General features: G+C 37.6%; 2 protein-coding genes across 5 annotated transcripts in view; one reads left to right on the top strand and one right to left on the bottom strand.

The window, feature by feature from the left end:
• PFKM (phosphofructokinase, muscle) overlaps positions 1–1,619 on the top strand; it is a 41,359-nt gene extending 39,740 nt beyond the window's left edge. For 3 of the 4 annotated variants that reach the window (XM_012551792.3, XM_031938029.1, XM_031938030.1), the window contains exons 21-23: positions 587–686; positions 791–896; positions 1,101–1,619. In XM_012551792.3, the coding sequence (XP_012407246.1) occupies positions 587–686; positions 791–896; positions 1,101–1,245 (351 nt within the window). In that variant the 3' untranslated portion in view covers positions 1,246–1,619. The remainder of the gene's footprint in view (positions 1–586; positions 687–790; positions 897–1,100) is intronic. The other variant, XM_012551791.3, reaches the window with a different exon arrangement.
• A 740-nt stretch (positions 1,620–2,359) lies between these two features.
• On the bottom strand, positions 2,360–13,488 carry ASB8 (ankyrin repeat and SOCS box containing 8). Its single transcript, XM_031938028.1, has 4 exons — positions 13,284–13,488; positions 10,542–10,702; positions 7,135–7,239; positions 2,360–5,565 (listed from the first exon to the last, which is right to left on the bottom strand). The coding sequence occupies exons 2-4, from the start codon at positions 10,668–10,670 to the stop codon at positions 4,933–4,935; spliced, it is 867 nt and encodes a 288-aa protein (XP_031793888.1). The 5' UTR covers positions 10,671–10,702; positions 13,284–13,488; the 3' UTR covers positions 2,360–4,932.
• Between the last annotated feature and the right edge of the window lie 6,244 nt (positions 13,489–19,732).

The raw sequence follows: 19,732 nt of genomic DNA, 5'->3' as shown, positions 1-19,732 counted from the left end.
TGGTTTCAAATCCTTTCCTCTAGGAAAGGACACAGGGCAGGCTGAGAATCTTGAACAGGTGGTTAAAAAGAAGGGAAAAGAACATAGAATATGTGTATGTTAGAGGAGAGGGGAAAGTGCCATAAATATATTCATTTTGCCTATTTCGCATTCTTGCCTAGAACTGACTTCCCCTACATTTCATTTTTCCTAATTTATCATCAACATCCTCCTGTCCTAGGAAAAATTTTGCTGTCTTCCTTCCTGAGAAAATAGCATAGTTAAGACTAACAAATGCAGGGATGGTGCCCACAGCAAGTGAATAGGCTTGGAATACTAGCATACGATCAGGTGGCCACAGGGTACCAGAGAGGAGCCCCTCTGCCCAACATCTTCCCTTCAACATCCTAACCAAAGTAAGGGCATGCTAAACTACTTACTGAAATGAATCTCTGAAGTTATTTCTTAGTTTGAAAGAATTTCAGATAATTTCCCTGCTTGGGTCTGTCTCCAAATTTCCTTCTATCTTATAAGTACCTCAAAATTTCTTCCTGTTAACCTTAACCCATGGCTATTCCTCCTCAACTTTCCCCTGTACTCTTTTCAGGGTGGAAGTCCAAGTCCATTTGATAGAAACTTTGCTACTAAGATGGGAGCCAAGGCTATGACCTGGATATCAACAAAAATCCAAGAAAATGTCCGTAATGGTAAGGAAAGCTCTAGAGAGGGTGGCCTTAGGAGGTGGTACTGCAGTTGGGGCCAGTTCTGAACTTTTCAAGATGACAATTTTACTATCAAACTCTTATCACAGGACGTGTTTTTGCCAATTCACCCGATTCTGCTTGTGTACTGGGGATGCGTAGGAGAGCCTTGATCTTCCAACCATTATCTGACCTCAAAGAAGAAACAGACTTTGAGTGAGTCATCTTCATCCCAGTTCCAGAACACTCTTCCATATATCTCCCCAGCCTTGTCTTTCTCTTCTTTAAGAATGTTTAGTCTCTTTTATTATCTCCAAATTATTTTCTACTGCTTGGCAACTCCTAGATCCTTTAGCATTATTCGGAGTTAACTGTGGGGCTTGGGGCTGCTAAGCTGACCTTATCTTATTCCTCTCCCAGACACAGGATCCCTAGGGAGCAGTGGTGGATGAAAATCCGGCCTCTCCTCAAAATCCTGGCCAAATATGATACTGACCTGGACACTACAGATCATGCTCACCTGGAACATATCAAGCGCATGTCTGTGGAATCTGCAAGCCCCTGAGTAAATGGAGAAAAAGCTGGAAATACTCAGCTCACTCTCTGGCTAGTCCATGCCTAGACTCCTTATTTTTGAATTCTCAGTGTTTTAGATCCTTTCTCATTAAATTTTACCTTACCCTATAATCACAGCCACAAACAAGTGGTTCAATTTTAAGAGCTGGAGGGAAGTTGGGTAACTTCTACTCCACATTTTTGTTATCTCAAGCAAGTTTCCTTGCTACATTTCACTCGGTTATCAATTTCCTAAAAACAAGTGTTATTTATTTTCCCATTTGTAATTTGGACAAAATCATTGTGGTTTCCATATCGCTTCTGTTGTGGTGATAAATGCTGTAGGTACAGTAATAAATGCAATGTCATTATGGTTTTGGCTCACTTTAAATGAATTATGATTAGCTACTTCTTTCAGCTTATTCTCACATGTATAGGCTGGAAGAGTCAGACTACTGCTCATCCTTTTCAGGCCTCCATTTTTCGGTGTTAATCTCTCCCTTTTCAATTTTGCAAAAATCTCAGGCCTATAATTCTGACACAGAACTCATGTTAGAGGAACAGAGCACTTGCTTTGAGTTATCAAAAACAAATCAGAATGTTAAGACTATCTTGAGACAACTAAAGCTGAGATTTTACAGTTCTCATGTGAGCATTTAAGGTCTCATAGCACTCAACATCAAGTATATATTCTCCACAACTTCCACAGAGGTGGGTCATTGTCCATCCACAGCCCTCATTTTCCACAAAGGGAACTCCAACCTCAGATTTTTGTTCCATTTTCCAAGGATGCCTACATTTCCCCCCCCCACCCCCCACCCCAGTTCTTTTTGTTATATTGAGGAGCTAAAAAGGAAGAGTTTGCCCTCAGTGCACCATCTTTGCTAGGAAAGCTAGGTGGTGCAGAGTATATTGTCCTTGGTATTTGGAGTAACAAAATTCAAATCCAACCTCAGAAACTGGGCAAGTCAATTAATCTATTTGTTCTAGTTTCTCATCTATGAAATGAGCTGGAGAAGGAAATATCAAATCACTCCAATATCTGCCAAAAAAAAAAAAAAAAAAAAAAAAAAAAAACCCAAATGGAGTCATGGAGAGTCAGATATAACCGAAACAATTCAACACAATGATAATCAATTTTACTCGATGAGATAATTTTACTAGTTGAGATCTACAAGATCTCAAGGGAAAGAAAAATAATTTTATAACTACATTCAGAGTACTTGTCCAAACTCAGAAATGTAAAGAAGTTGAATTCAGGCAATTTAGTCCACACGGCCCTCCTCCCCAACTCCAATTTTGGAGACAACAGCAACCAAGTGATAGCAATTGCCCAAAGTTACACCTGTAGCAGAACTATGACTTGAATTTGGGTCCTCTAAATACAATATTCTAAGTACATTGGAAGGTATAGGCTTCTGGGAGAAAAGCAGATTTAAAGAGCAAATAGATACTTCCTACTGCAAACTGCTTTTTTAATCCTCTGGAACTAACAATAAATGAAAATGTATGAAATTGAATCTTTAAACAAAGAAATAAAATGATAAATTTTTATAAAGCCTAACAAAAACATAATACTGTAACAATCTGAGTTTGTGACCTTGAAGGCAGGTAATTTTTCATTCATGTTTTTGTATCCCCATCAATGGGTATAACGCCTAATACTTTATGTCTATTGAATAAAACTGCAACAAAGTAAAACAGAAAGGCAGGACTGAAGGGATCAGAGAAAGCAGGGGAATTTCCTATCATGTTTTGATGCTAAAAATTTAGTCAGGCATTATTTTTTTTAAATTTTTAATGGAGGAAAAACTATTTTCTCAGAGCCAACATGGATGGAACTAATTATAAATTAAAGAGGAGTAGGAATTTCTCAGCCAATTGTCTCTATGGGCTTATTATATCTTCTATGAAATAAAGGCTATCCCTTTTCCTATATGGATGATTCCCATCTTTCCAACCCCTTTGAAAATGATTTTATTAATTAGGATCAAGCTTACTGACATATGAAATAGGAGAAGAGAGATTTATATTAGGGATCACCAAAATGTATGAGAGGAGATAGGGGCATATCTTGTAGTTAGTTATACCTATAAGGGAAAAAAAAGGAACACAAATCCCAGAATAATCCCAGTAATCCCAGAAAATAACTGGAACAAAATATTTGGAAACTTCCCTTTGGAACTACTACTTTTCCCATAATCACTTCAATAATAATACACAAATAGCAAAAGGAAAAAAAATCAGATTCACTTTTTTTTTTTTGGACCAGATCTGTGATTTCTGGTATCTCCTGATGAGGAAACTACTGATCAATACCAAGTGGCAACTGTTCAATATTTTTATAGACCCTTTAGCTAAGTGAGTTACTATGTGATTTTCCCAAAGTTACAAAGTCAGGATGTATGGAAGGATTTGAACCCAGATCTTCCTGAATTCAAAGTCTGCTATTTATTCAATATACCACACTGCCTTTCTCTTCACTTATTTTCAAGTTGCTTCAACAGATTCCATTTCCATTTTGCATATGGCTTTGTCCTACCCTTTTTCTTCCCCACTCCCCTCCACAAAAGTTTTTTGTTTTAGTCAAGTATTTCTCAGATTACAGCTTCTCAGAAGGGTCAATGACAACTTGATTCAAAATTTAGGAAAATGGAAATGAAAAGTCCTATTGACCCAAACCACACTTTTCTAGGCAGTTAGTTCTCTATACAGTATCTCCCCGCTACTAACACATTCCATACACACATCCTAAAATGACTAAATTATCAATTAATACAAAGCACAACTTAAATAATAGTAGAAAGGAAAGTAATTCCAAACATTTAGTATAGTATTCTATACAGAGACTATGAACTTGACCTTGGAGAAAAGCAGCCTAGCTTATACTCTTCCCTTCTAGAATTAAACACTAAAAGGTCTAATGGATAGGGATAATGGCTTTTTGGCACTCCGGGAACACCTAACTGGGGAAAATCTGAAAAGAACATGTGAAAAACTAGCATTCTTAGGACTGCAGAGAGAACTATTTTCTGTACACTGGAGAGTAGCCGCATTGAATCTGTTGTACCATTCAGATACACACAGGGAAAAATAAGGGCAGTTTCTTTTGTTTCCCAAGTTCCTTCAAATTACATGGCAATGCTAGTATGTCATTCAGTTAAGTCATTATTAAATGCATTATTGAAGCTGTTATATTTTCTTTCTTTCTTAGACTGCAAACAGGGTTATCTGGTCTGTTCCCGCCCCCCCCCCCCCCCCCCGCCTCCCCCCAATATCTCCAATGACCAATTAAAAAGCTCCTCAAGGATTAGTAACCAAATGTCTCTGCAGGGAGATCACACACACTATTCAAATACATTTAATTTTCCTAAAGAAATTCAATTGTGTGGCTGGCTCCAGCTATTTGTCTCCTAAACGAGAGAGAACATGGGAGACCTTTCCTTTTGGGAAGGTGCAATATCAAAAGCTGAGTAAGCAATACACACACTTTCTGCAAACAAAAAAGCACGGGATTTTTTTTTTGTTTGGCTTAGAGGGGAGGTGGCAAGAGTGTTATTGCTGTGATATTTGCTTCAAATCTATGCACCAAACATGAGCATCTGCATCCCATTTCTCCATGACAGAACAGGAGAGCTAGGTCTGCAGGGCAAACCTCATGTAGAGTTGCTGTGTGATGGCCCAAGCTCTTTCTCCATTATTCTATAAGTAACAGGTATTCCTTCAAAGATGCTGGCAATGGCAGGCCCTTTACTGCATCTGGCAGATACTGAAGTCCCAGGCTATGTCGAACAGCATATCGAGACAATGTTTTTAGGGTTCCTGGGGCAGAGCACAGCATAGTCAGTTTTTCACAAAGTTGCTGGTCTCTGGCTACTTCACCAGGCATAGTGCCATTTTTTCGTAATTCAAAGTGTCCAACAGCTCTGTGGAGGAGCTCAAAGCAAGAATCCTCTTTTTCTGTTCCAAGTCCCCTAACCAACAGAGCCACCAACCGGGAGATAGGTGTCTGGCCCTTTAAGTTGGTGACCCTGACCTCTGCACCATAGTCAAGGAGTATGCTAACACTCTCAAGATTTCCCTTCATGGCTGCCCAGCTAAGTGGTGTGTCATTGTTGTAATCCAAGGCATTGACAGAGGCACCACTCTCTAGGAGGGCTCTTACACACTCAGCATTATTCTTAAAGGCTGCCCAGTGAAGTGGAGTGTCTCTGTTGCCATCTAGTGCATTGGGGTTTGCACCATATTCCAATAGCACTTCCACACAAGCTTCATCTTTTTCAGCTGCGTAATGGAGAGCCGTCCTATTATAGCCATCTAGAGCATTGACCTATAAAAATAAATAACAAATACATTATCATGGACATAATAAACAGATCCAAATTGTCAGACAGATCCAAATTATTCCATCCATACACCATCACTAATAATCTGTTATACTGCAAAAGGATATCTATAAACAAAGAGAGATGATAAGTACGTGGAGGGGAAGACAGTTTTGAATATCCATAGGAAGGCAAAAGGAAGTTCAGAGAAAAAGGTATTGATTACTTGGCAATACCAATCTTAAGTGAGTACATATTCTTTATATGGTTAATCTGAAGTTCCTTGCATTGGAAATTCCTTCCATTTCCCTGATTGGAAAGTAGTGTACAAAGGGAGTATTTTTATACTAGCCCTGTAAAGCTGCTAGATGATATCTCTTTAGTAAGAAGAAATATTCTATTAGGATTCCAAGGAATTAAGTTTAAAAAGAAGCTGGAAGAAAAAAAAAAGATTTAGTCCTAAGTACTTAATGAACAGGATGATCCAGCTGCTACCAATACAATTAAAGCTTCAAAGGAGAAAGTAGAATAATCTTTTTAACAGGGGAGGAAAAAAAGCTTTAAATAACTGAAGCATAGAAACAGCTGTTAAGGAAAAAATTAGTTCAGGAACTATAATCTATTTTGAATCATTCAAGGTTCTCTTGTCTTTCCTCCTTTCTTATATTATTTTTTCTTTTTGCACTATTTAGTAATGTTATAAGAGGGGTAAGGTGAAAAAGAAGATGCAACTTAAACTCATCTTTCACTACTAAGCAGTAATGGAAAACGTTTGAAGAAAAGTTTAAAGAATAGAAATTTTGAATTATCTCTTTTATCTTAATTCTTTTTGCCCTCTACAGTTAAGGACAATCTAGAAAAAAGCTCTAATGTACACAGTATTATTTATCCGGACAAAACTATAAGGATGCTAGTGGCTATATTCTATATTCACATATTATACTCCTAATCCACAGCTGCCTTAAAACAGCCTGCTATTGGTGCTAACCTTATGCTGGACACAACAGAAGGAAAATAAGATTGAGACTAATACCCAAAATAACACAGAAGTGGGGATGACAGCACAGAAAGCAAAATTCTAAGGAAGGGGTTGTCTGAGGAATGTACTTCTTTGTTTTCATTTGATATAGGGAAGCTGTATCTGACATTAGGTCTAACAACCTGGGCATGATGTAAGAGTGAGGATTGGGGGCTGTCTTTCTTTTTACAGTTCTGGATCATTCTACAGGCAAAACAAAAAAAATTAATAATTAAGGGTATTGAAGGGTAGTACTCAAAAAAATAGGCTTAGGGCAAAAAAGGAAAAGACAAATTACTCCTCACTAACACCATCAATACCTCAAATTAAAGAGGGGGAAGGTGACTAAGGGACACAACAAGGGCTGATAAAAAAGATTCTAGAGAGGCTCTAGATACCTGCCATTATGCCTTGCAATAAAAGTAGTTCTAACCAATGACACCACTGACTAAGAGGTTAAAATGGAAGATGGAGAGGAATAGAGAAGAGAATTAATTATTAGAAAACATGATGCTCTTCAATGAAGTGTTAGAGTGGGTTAATAAAAGCAAATTACCTCAGCTCCTTTTTCCAAGAGTAACTCCACACAATCAGCATCTGATACCATGCAGGCACAATGCAGTGGCTTCAGTGTGCCATGGGTACAATTCACATCAGCTCCCTATGGGCAAAAAAAAACTAACTTTCATCAGTTTTGCTTAAGTAATGATATCCTACTCAACTGGGAAGAATTTGCTATTTTAAGGAAAGTTGGAATGGTGATCCCATAATATTCTGAAAAAGCTAGTCAGACTGGCAGGGAAAAGGCTGAAAACTGGCTAGCAGGGAAAATGAGTCTTTTCTTCACCAGATATGACATGTAACATAAACATAGCAACCCAGTTTCTTTATTTGCAAACTAAAAAAATATAGGTCTACTACTGGAGTTAATCATATAAAGCACTATTTTACTTCACAGATTACCATCAAGAGCTCAATCTCATTATTGTACCAAGAGTGGTGTTTTTGCTAACTAAACAAAATTTGCTACATTTAAGAAAGCTGGAATATTGAGACACTTTCCTATCCCACTATGATCTTTAGAAGGTAGGGAAACATCACTAGAAGTCTGAAGATAGAAAATCCTATATCTATAAGATAATGAAACAAGAGTAGAATCAATTTTTGTGACCTCACTTCTATTTCAACAGGGAGTACCAATCTGTAGCACAAAAAATTTTAAAAGTATGGTATTCTTTACCAAGACATAATTAACTGCACAATTTACTTTTCACAGCTATGGAATACCAGGCTGTTCATAAGGATTCTTAAGTTTCATGTTTTACTATCATGACAATGATCTGGTTGCACTCTACAGCAGCCAAGAAACTGTATCCAATGGCCCACAGAAATTTATGGTCAGATGCCACAGATTTTCTAAAAGCTTAGATTATATATGATCAGCATTAAGTATAATGTCATACTGCTTTTCAAGAGTTAGAATACTACCCAAAGTAGAAAATGGTAGCATTTGAACAATAAAGTAGTACCTAGTAAAACAAAAATAATCATATATTTTGACCCAGTTTTTTCCCCCTGAGGCAACTGGAGTTAAATGACTTGCCTAGGGTCAGGCAGATTTGTACTCAGGTCCTCCTGACTTCAGGGCTGGTGTTCTATCCACTGCACCACCTAGCTGCCACCTGCCCTAGTATTCTCTTTTTTTTATTACAACTTTTTATTTGCAAGATATATGCATGGGTAATTTTTCAGCATTGACAATTGCAAAACCTTTTGTTCCAACTTTTCTCCTCCTTCCTACCCCTTACCCCAGATGGCAGGTTGACCAATACATGTAAAATATGTTGAAGTATAAGTTAAATACAATATACGTATACATGTCCAAACAGTTATTGTGTTGTACAAAAAGAATCGGACTTTGAAATAGTGTTCAATTAGCCTGTGAAGGAAATCAAAGATGCAGGTGGATAAAAATAGAGGGACTGGGAATTCTATGTAGTGGTTCATAGCCATCTCCCAGAGTTCTTTTGCTGGGTGTAGCTGATTCAGTTCATTACTGCTCCATTGGAACTGATTTGGCTCATCTCATTGTTGAAGAGGGCCACGTCTATCAGAATTGATCATCATATAGTATTGTTGTTGAAGTATATAATGATCTCCTGGTCCTGCTCATTTCATTCAGCATCAGTTGATCTAAGTCTCTCCAGGCCTTTCTGAAATCATCCTGGTGGTCATTTCTTATAGAATAATAATATTCCATAATATTCACATACCATAATTTATTCAGCATTCTCCAATTGATGGGCATCCATTCAGTTTCCAGATTCTAGCCACTACAAAGAGGGCTGCCACAAACATTCTTGCACATACAGGTCCCTTTTCCTTCTTTAAAATCTCTTTGGGATATAAGCCCAGTAGTAACACTGCTGGATCAAAGGGTATGCACAATTTGATAACTCTTTGAACATAGTTCCAAATTGCTCTCCAGAATGGCTGGATGTATTCACAATTCCATCAACAATGTATCAGTGTCACAGTTTTCCCACATCCCCTCCAATATTCAGCATTATCTTTCCCTGTCATTCTAGCCAATGACAGATGTGTAGTGGTATCTCAGAGTTATCTTAATTTGCATTTCTCTGATTAATAATGACTTGGAGCACCTTTTCGTATGGCTAGAAATAGTTTCAATTTCTTTGAGAATTGTCTGTTCATATCCTTTGACTATTTATCAGTTGGAGAATGGCTTGATTTCTTATAGAGTAAATTCTCTATATATTTTGGAAATGAGGCCTTTATCAGAACCTTTGACTGTAAAAATGTTTTCCCAGTTTATTGCTTCCCTTCGAATCTTGCCTGCATTAGTTTTGTTTGTACAAAACCTTTTCAATTTGATATAATCAAAATTTTCTATTTTGTTGTGATCAATAATGACCTCTAGTTCTTCTTTGGTCATAAATTCCTTCCTCTTCCATAGGTCTGAGAGGTAAACTATCTTATGTTCTTCTAATTTATTTATAATCTCATTCTTTATGCCTAGGTCATGAACCCATTTTGACCTTATCTTGGTGTATGGTGAAGTAATGCAAAACAATTTTTTAAAAAACTCAATTAGAAATACAGCATACACAATATTAAATCCCTATAAATGGAAAATGACTTGGAGCAACTGAAAAGGTATAATAAAACTTCACATGCTAAAATTAAACTAAAAAAGTTCCCATAACACAGGATTTTGATCTATTTGTTTAGGTTTTTTTGGTTGTTATTATTCAGTCACATCCAATTCTACATGATCCCAGGGGACACTGTCCATAGGGTTTTTTCTTGGCAAAGAAACTAGAGTATTTTGCTATTTCCTTCTCCAGTGTGTCTCCACTTTACAGATGAGGAACTGAAGCAAACAGAAGTTACTTGACTTGTTCAAGGTCACACAAATTAGTGTCTAAGGTTGGATTTTAATTCAGATCTTCATGACTTCAGGTTTTATGCTTTTATCTATTGCACTACCTAGTTGTCCTCTCCCCAGGTTGGCTTTACTAATGTTCAATATTAAATATTTAATAAAATACTTAATTTTAAAAGTTGGTGCAGCAGGCAATAAATTACTTAGGGGAAGAGAAATATCCCAGTATTGGAAAAATCAGTGCATCAAACTGAGAACCATTTATAAAGCCTTTTTAGCTCCCTTCTTCATATCCTAACTAAGCCTTTTCACTATGGACCATGTAGAACTCAACACATTTCATGACAAAAAGGCTACTACAGAAAAACAAAGAGGAGAAGGGAAGAAAAATTCAACCAAAGCACAAATAAAAATCAACAGGTTATCAGCTCCTGTGAGGTAATGGCAATTCTACTCTGTGTAGAGATGATGGTTCAGGCTTGGAACAAAGCATGGTCCCCCAGGAACTGTTCCATTTTATTCCTCAGTGGTTTCTACAGAAATAATTGTAAACTTACCCCTCTGATCAGGTCCTCTACGTTATCATGGGGAAAGGAACGTATGGCAGCAATTGTTCGAATTAAGCGCTCTGAGAGTGAGTATTTGCTCTGAATACTCTGCATAATATACCACATACTGGAACTCATCAAGGGCTCAGGATATGTTCACATGCTCCAAACTGCATAAAACAAAGAGACTTTTAAAACCTTTAAGCATTTCAGCTTTTTTATTTAATACCTCATTGAAACATTCATATCATTTAAAATACCATGTATCTCAGCAATTCTCATAAATCTTAATAGTTAATATATTTTTTTTCAACCATAGTGAAACAACCAGATTAGAAGTCACTGAACAGGGAAATGTAGACCTAGGTGTCCTGATTTATAGCCCATTCTCCCATACAGTGCCCAGTGTTTTTTAAATGAAGACACTTGGGCAATCTGCTGATTTACAAATAGGTAGGTATGCAGACTCAATTTATGAGGGCCTGAGTTTGTCATATCCTAGCTACTGAAGGAAGACCAACTGTCATTAGAAAAATCCAGTGTTTTTTTTAATACCATATTGTAAGGGTTAGAGTACATATGGGGCTTTTTAGGGAGAGTGATGTTTAAACATGTAGGGAACTCCTGGTATGCAATTCCTTCCACCAGTGAAGATCAGCAATTGATCTGCTAACTTAAGATCTCCGAGTTGAAGCCCTGAAGCTAAGAAATTTACCTGAATCTAGAATTAAAGGAAGGAAGTGAACCCAGATCTTTCCTATTCCAAAGCCAGCCCTCTGGCTTATACCATGCTGTCTTTTATATTACTATAACTAAACTATATTCCATGGAACTCTGGATTTCAAAGGATGTGAATAGCTTCCATGGGAAAATTACAATACTATCACTAACACAACGAATATTAAACTGCAAATATTAAAAGGCTTATAAAAAACATTTGGTGGGACTAAAAATAAAACTAATGTTCTCTATTTTGTTCCTCAATTTCTTCAACTTCCTTTTAAACTGGGGATATTCTACCCCAGATTAATTGATCTTTTCCTTCCCCTTCTCTCTTCTCAACTCTAACAATTTGGGGTTTGGTCAAGTTTCAATGTATTTCATTTGGGACTTTTTTTTTTAATCATAAATTAAATAATTAAATCATACTGTAACAAAAAGAAGGAAAACAAAGACATAGATAACTTGGCTCATTTCTTTAAAGGAGTGGAGGAGGAGAACAGAGAATTAAGTTAATATGCCCAGAACTTCTGAGACGTGATACCATAATTCTTGAATCATGAAAACTAAGGAAAATTGCAAAATGTGTTCAAATTCCATTATACCAAAAGTCTGACTTACAAAAGGATTCAAGACGGAACATTTTCATAAAAATAATTACTGACAATTTGGAAAAGAATTCTAAAGCTGGGTCCTCAGAAGGGTCTAATTTCTAGATGCTGGAGAATATAGGCGAAAATAAAATGTTACTGGTCCAGATCAATAATAACTATTATTTATATAGCACTTTAAGGTTTGCAAAATGCTCATTTGATTCTTATAAATGGAAGGCAGGTGCTATTATTATTTTGTACTGATGAAGAAACTAAGGCAGACTTGCCGCTGTGTCATCTAGCTGCCATCTGCAATAATTTAGAAGTGTAGTTGACTATTACTGATACTAAAAATTTAAAATAAGTAGCATATTTGAGATTTTTATGCTTATGATCCATGAATATGTCTCGTTTATAACATACATGATGCTATAAATAACCACCTATTTATTCATTCTCAATATTATAGTTTGCATATATGGTGGTTGAAATTAATTTTAAAATATTACACCATGCAAACATTTCACTAATGAGTCATTTTTTCAAAAAGGAAAATAAACTTATTCTACATTAGTAAGCTTTTGCTTACTATACATGTTATTTGAGGATTATTTCTAGTTTTAGATACTTTCTCAACTCGTTTTAAAATATTTCAAAAGATGTTGATTTTTTAAAAAATTCTTATCCATTAAATTATGCACATGAAACATAAAAAAGTGGCCTCAGCATTACACCGAGGCAGCAGCAAGCAGAGCCCTGAAAATGGGGGGCTAAGCTCGTCCAAACTTGGTCTCTGCCTGACCCGTCTGCTGTCATGCAGGGTGGAAGACTTCGCCGGCAGGACCCAAGCTTTGGAATCCGGGTAGCCGTGCAGTTTTTCATTCACTCCCCAGCAATCTCCTTTCCCTTTCTGGGGCTGACTGCCTCCCTATCTTCCTTTGGCCGGAGATCGCGAGGATCAACTTCTAAACTGGAAGCAATGTTTACAGCACTGAAGTCGGAGCCGCTGCAGAGCCCAAGCACCGACTCCGAGTTTGGGGTCCGTCCGAGCTGGGAGAGGGGACGAGGAGAGCAGGGGCCCTGGCGGAAATGTGGGAGCCCCGCGGGCTCCCGGGCCGCCCAGCGCACGACGCCCGCGACCCCGAGAGGACGCGCCCAGGCGAGGGGCCGCCGCGGGACGGCGCTCGGAAAGGTCTGTTGCTAGGAGCGGGCGGAGCGGGGGCTGCCGCGGGGCGCTGGGCCAGCTGCTCCGGGCCTAGGCCTCGCAGGGGAGAAAGGGCACCGCCATCGCAGGAGGGGTGCGGGGCTTCCTCTGCCTCCTTCCCTCCCAGCAGCATCTTGCCCGAAAGAAGGGACCAAAGGGAGAGCCGGCGCTCCGTGGGAGGGGAGGGGGAGCGGCGGGCATTGGGAGCAGGTCTCTAGGGGGACAGGGCCTTACCGAACCACCAAGCCGAAGTAGGCACAGAAAGCCGCTACCAAGGGGTGACCCGGAAGCAGAAATTGTCAGGTGCGGGTCGTTTGTCTTCGCACTACCAGAGGACAGAAGGGAGGCAACGGGCCTGCGCACATGCCTGTCACCGAGCGGCGGAGGGCGCCTGCGCACAACTGAAGGCCCGGTTCTTCCCGTGACGGGACTTCTTTCCAGCTCCCTCTTCTCGCAATTAATGGCTGGCTCTGGCCTTGCTAGAGGCGTGTTCTAGAACCCCCAGGGAGGAGGGGCGGGGAGTGGAAAAAAGAAGACCTCCCTTCACGCATTGCCCCCAGGTTTGTTTCTTTTTTTTTTTTTTTTCTTTTTTTCTTTTTCTTTTTCTTTTTTCTTTTTTTTTTTTTTTTACCAGTTTAGTCTTTGTAAGCAAGTTAATCCTCATTATCCTTTGGTAAACCGGTTGGCAATTTAATGCTTGCCTTTCCTCTCTCACCACTGTGCAGAGAGAGCATTTTTGGGGTAAATTGCAACATTCGAAGTGAAAAAGAAATTTTTTTAATTATTATTAAATAACTTTTTATTGCCAGAACCCATGCCAGGGTAATTTTTTACAACATTATCCCTTGCACTCACTTCTGTTCCGATTTTTCCCCTCTCCCTCGACCTCCTCCCCCAGATGGCAAGCAGTCCTATACATGTTAAATAGATTACAGTATATCCTAGATACAATATATGTGTGCAGAACCGAACAGTTCTCTTGTTGCTCAGGGAGAATTTGATTCAGAAGGTAAAAATAACCCGGGAGGAAAAACAAAAATGCAAGCAGTTTACATTCATTCCCCAGTGTTCTTTCTTTGGGTGTAGCTGCTTCTGTCCATCATTGATCAATTGAAACTGAGTTAGATCTGAAGAAAAAAAATTTAAGAGCATATTATGAATTGGATTTGTTCATCTCTGAGCCTTCGGTGTTTAAGGATGTGATATTACTGCAGTGCTCCTGAAGTATCCCAGTCATGTCCTGTTTGCACCTTTAGATTATAATGTCTTCCTTAAACTTCTACACATTACTGTTAATTCTGCCTTCTGAAAAGAAGCAAAAACAAATTTAATCCCTCCTTCACATAATAACACATCAAATATTTAAAGACAACTATCATATCCCCTCTTAGTATTATCTACTCTGGACTAAAAAGGTCCCCTTCCTTTAATTATATGGCATGACTGAATCGCTTTATCTTAGTCTCATCTTTTGACAATAGTTCCTACTTGTCAAAAATCTTTCATAATTTTTCCTTCTAATTCTAGTTGCCAGATTTATATTCTTAAGGCACATTGACTATATCAATTCTCTACTCCAGATACTTCAATGGCTTCTTGCTCTAGCAATAAAATGCTAACTCCTCAGCTTTAAACACCTTCACATTCTATCTAAAAGCAACCAAGTAGGTAGGTTTCATATTCTTCCCGTTCATGGATTTAGCATTTGAATAAAACTTGCCTCTATTCTGATCCCATATGAGACATTCCATCTCCCATCTCTTTGCCATTGCATGGGCCTAAAAAGTTTTTCCCTTTCCCCAATGCCTCCTGGAATCCCCAACTCTCTTCAAGACTCATATCAAGTCCCTGGTCCTACAGAAGACTTTGGGATATTCTGATAGAGTAACAACCTGCAGGTTGACATCAATATATTAATCACTAATCTTTGGCTTTGATTGTTCACTCAATTCTGAATTCCCCTACTCTATTATTCACATTTGCTACTTCCCACACAAGGAGGGCAAATATAAATTGGTGATATGTTGAGTCAGACAAACAACCTCACAGATATGTCAAGCTTCTTAAGCCTAGATTGGAAGCTAATCTTTCAACCCAGATCTCCATTCCTGAATGGATTCTGATTTCTGTTTTAATTCCTTGGATTAGGACCTTCAGTTTTTGTTTTGTTTTCTTTTCACTTGGTTCCCAGTCCAAGGTTTTAGTAATTTCATTCATCGAGTATATGTTGGCCCATCCCTGGACAGATGATAATTTCAGACATTATATGTAAAATCTTGTAAACCCCTAGCTCTTACTTCCTGCATAATTTATTTCAAATATATAATGTGCTACCTTTTGTTTGTTTTATTTCTTGAATTTTGCAAACTTCAAAGAAAAGTTTCCAGTTTGTTTCTGGAAGGCAGCATGGTATAGAGGAAAGAATGATAAATTTGAATTCAGAGAACCTGCATTCAAATCCTAGCTCTTCCACTGTGTGAGCTTTGGCAAATTATGCAACTTCTTGAGACTCCAGTTTCATCATTTGTAAAATGAGTGAGTTGTAGTAGGTCCCTTCTAACTCTGTAGCTATTCTCTTTCAATTCCTTTAGTCCCTAGTGTAACACCTAGTGAACAATGAATTCCCACTGCTTGACCATTCCATTAATAACACCCATTTCAGGATGAAAAGTCAGGGAATATGAAAATATTTTGTTTTTTATATATTGGATAATTATCCTGCTTATCTTTTTTTATATAAAGCATTTTGTAAACCTTAAGGCATTATATAAATATTGTCATAGTAATATTAAAGAACAAACACTTCTTTAGTTTCTATGACTTATAAATCTGTATTTCAAGCTTCCAACCAGTTAACATTTGAACAATTTGGTAGTTCTTTTACATTAGTAACCATTTGTTCCTTAGTGGTGTGCTATTATAGTTGATTTTTTTTTAGTGTTTGAATAATCCTATCTGTAATTTTTTTCTCCTTCATTGTGGAAGCTTGCTTAATTGACATGTCCTTGGATTTGAAAGAAGATAGTGATGCTAGAGATCTACCTTCCCTTCTCACAGTGCTCCTTACTGCTAGACATAACTCTCTTCAACATACTCAGAATATACTAGCTGAGTTTATGTCTAATATAAGATGCAAAATAGAAGAGTCAAAAGACTCCTTTCATTTTCTATAATAAAAAAAAATTCATTTCTATAATAATAATTTCCTTTTACCTTTCTGCAGCATTTTACAACTTGTGGTACAAAATGCTTTCACATCTATCATTTCATTAGATCTTCCCAGCTTTGAGATAGATAACAAAGAGGAGAATTTAAGCCACAGTATATTGGCTGACACATAAATGATTGGATCAGTCAAGAACTCTGGACAACCAAACAGGGTACTTAAACACTTCTACTTTTAAAAATGCAATTTGCTAATACAGATTGTTTCTAGCATAGGTTAGAAACACAATTTTCATAGCTGTCCATTAATACAATTGCTTGATAAATTTGACTTACCAATAAGATGACTTTGGACAGTACAAGTGATTTCCTACAGTTAGTCATAAATCCCCTTTTGTGTTTCTCTGAAATCTTCTTCATTATTTCCTAGTTCTTCAAACCTGAATTTCTAGAGATTGTTACATTCTCAAATTGTTTCTTACTAGTATTGATCTGCCTGGATGTTCCTAGGGAGGCAGCATCATGAAATGGAATGGTAGCTGTATTTAGAGTCAAGGGATTTGGGTTTAGCTGCTTCCTTACTTAGGTGATCTGGAACAACATAGCCTCTCTGAGCTGTATACTGTATACTCATCTATTAAAATGAAGATATTGGATTATATGAGCTCTATGGTTCCTTCCAACTCTAAATTTGTGATTCTCTGAAACCTTGCCATCCAGCAGGTCTATCTCTAGTTATTTTTTATTATATCTTTTTATTTATAAAACATGTATGTATGGATAATTTTTTCAACATTGACCCTTGCAAAAACCTTCTGTTCCAAATTTTCTTCTCCTTTCCCCCACCCCTTCCCCTAGATGTCATATAGTCCAATACGTGTTAAATATGTTAAATAATATGTTAAATCCAATATATGTATATATATATTTATACAGTTATCTTGCTGTATAAGAAAAATCGGATCTAGAAAGAAAAAAAAACCTGAGAAGGAAAACAAAAATGCAAGTAAACAATAATAGAAAGAGTGAAAATGCTATGTTGTGGTCCACACTCAGTTCTCATAGTCCTCTCTCTGGATGTAGATGGGTCTCTTCATTACTGGACAAATGGAACTAGTTTGAATCAATTCATTGTTGAAGAGAGCCATGCCAATAAGAATTGATCATCATATAGTTTTCTTGTTGCCATGTGTAATGATCTCCTGGTTCTGCTCATTTCACTTAGCATCTCTAGGCCTCTTTGAAATCATCCTATTGGTCATTTCTTACAGAACAAAAACATTCCATAACATTCATATGCCATAATTTATTCAGCCATTCTCCAGTTGATGGGCATCCACTCAGTTTCCACTTTCCTGCCACTACAAAAAGGGCTGCCACAAACATTATTGCACATGTGGGTCCCTTTCCCTCCTTTAAGATCTCTTTAGGATATAAGCCCAGTGGCACTGCTGGGTCAAAGGATATGCCCAACTTGATAACTTTTGGAGCATAGTTTCAAATTGCTCTCCAAAATGGTTGGATTCATTCACAGTTCCACCAACAATGTGTCAGTGTCCCAGTTTACCCACATCCCCTCCAACATTCATCATTATCTTTTCCTGTCATTTTAGCTAATCTGACAGGTGAGTTATCTCTAGTTATTTAGGAAAAGTATAAATTACAGTGTAATTGTAAGTAATTACCCTCCCCAGTGAAAAAGTCCCTATTTTAGACCATCTCAAAGGGATGGTTTTAACATGCAAAACATAGACTTTAATTAACAGTATGTATAACTTAATTAAACCGCCACTGCATTCTAAAAATTCTAGAATGAAAAGCAAAACAAACAAAGCAAGTAGTATTTTGCTCTAAGTCAGGCTCTTTTCTCTATTATGCAACATCCTACCAAGTTGCAACAAAACATGCCAAAACTTTCTAGAGTATAATTAACATAATTCTGGAGACAAAAGACTCAAGATTCAGGGTAAAGTTGGAAGTGTTATTTTATATTGCCCTCTTTTGTATTGGATCCCATCACTGGAGGTGCCAAGATATGGCACAAGATATCTATTTTCATTGGAATTCATTCAAAACATAAGATTCATATGCATACATTGACAAACAATAATTCATCATTCTTCTTACACTCTTTCATGAAATTTATGCTTGAAATATCAAAATATAAAGTATTTTGAAAGATCGCTGAACAGGCATTTCACTCTTGTTTGGGCTTTGCATTGTCTATATCTTTTTTTTCAAATCACAGTATGTCTCAGGCTCATTCTCCTGAGAGTTATCTTCTCTGAAGGGTATATGTAATTCTTCTGCAGAAAACTTCTGCTTCTAGTAAGCCCTTACTAAGGAAGGTAGACTTTCCCAATATAACCCTTCCTGAAAAATCTATCAAGATCTATATCCAGTTACCTGTGTTGGAGGGGAATGTGGGGATAAGAGGTGGAGGAGAAACACAGAAGAGACAACCAAGAACCAACAGGTGCATATTGCCATATCTGGGAGATGGGGCAGAAAGAAAGCCCTTTTTTTCTTTTATGAAGTCTAATAGAGTCTCATGATGTCCCCTTTATGTTTAGTGGATAGGAACAGAGAAAGCACCAAAGGACAAAGAAGCACTCTTCTTTTATTTCTACTCAGTAGTACACTCTTCTTGCCTCAGCAGCCAATTCTTTTTAACACAGCCTGTCATGGGAGCAGCACCAAAGATTATTTTATCATCCTAAAGACAAGTCTTTCAGCGCTGAGATCCCTAGTCTTAAAAGTATCCAGGAAGGGTTCAAATCTGGCATATGCTCTAATCCAGTGTTTCCCAAAGTATGGTACATATAACCCCAGGGGTACGGAAAGAAGTTGGAGGGGGGTACGTGGTGCATCGGAGTTTGGTGGGATATGCACTGCACCATGCTTAGCTGCGCCTAATTCTATGTTCTCATGAGTCAAATCAAGACAATCTTTTGAGGCGTGAGATGGTCTGGTGTGACATGGCATGAATATACCACACTTAATTACAGAGACAACTTACTTCGTTAATAATTAATGGCTTCTCCAGGCGCCTATGTATTTTTAGCTTTTGTGCAATTTTTCTTATAGGAAAGGTCTGTTATGTGCTTTAGCAAGTCCCACTGATTTTGATTATTTTTGATTATTTGATTATTATTATTATTTGATTTACAAGGATGAAATTGTGCTGAGATAACAGATCATCATAATTTGGTTCCCTGGTTGTTAATTTTAATCTGAGATGCAGCTCCACATCCAATAGTCTGTTCCTTTTTTTCGACTTAATGTCTACAAATGCTGAAAAAGCAGCTTCGCATAAATATGAAGTTGGAAAAGGCAAGATGTATTTCAGAACTTTTTCTGTTCAAACAGGATACACATGTTGCATTTGTAACCAGAATGATGTTAAAGTACACTCCTTATGTTTATTTTTCAAGAATCCATCAGAAGCCAATTTCAACAATTGTTCTTCTCCCACATGCGACAAATCTTCTGGCATGGATTTGTATTTTATTATGAAT

The sequence above is a fragment of the Sarcophilus harrisii genome, chromosome 5, assembly GCF_902635505.1.
Source record: "Sarcophilus harrisii chromosome 5, mSarHar1.11, whole genome shotgun sequence".
NCBI lineage: Eukaryota > Metazoa > Chordata > Mammalia > Dasyuromorphia > Dasyuridae > Sarcophilus > Sarcophilus harrisii.
This window is presented reverse-complemented; position numbering and strand designations above follow the sequence as displayed.

Excerpts from the sequence above, each read along its gene's own strand:
- ASB8 (XM_031938028.1), bottom strand. The coding sequence starts at position 10,670 with ATGAGTTCCAGTATGTGGTATATTATGCAGAGTATTCAGAGCAAATAC. Across the intron at positions 7,240-10,541 it reads TAGAGGACCTGATCAGAGGG|GGAGCTGATGTGAATTGTAC; the intron begins GTAAGTTTACAA and ends TTTTGCCCATAG. Across the intron at positions 5,566-7,134 it reads TCTTGGAAAAAGGAGCTGAG|GTCAATGCTCTAGATGGCTA; the intron begins GTAATTTGCTTT and ends TTATTTTTATAG.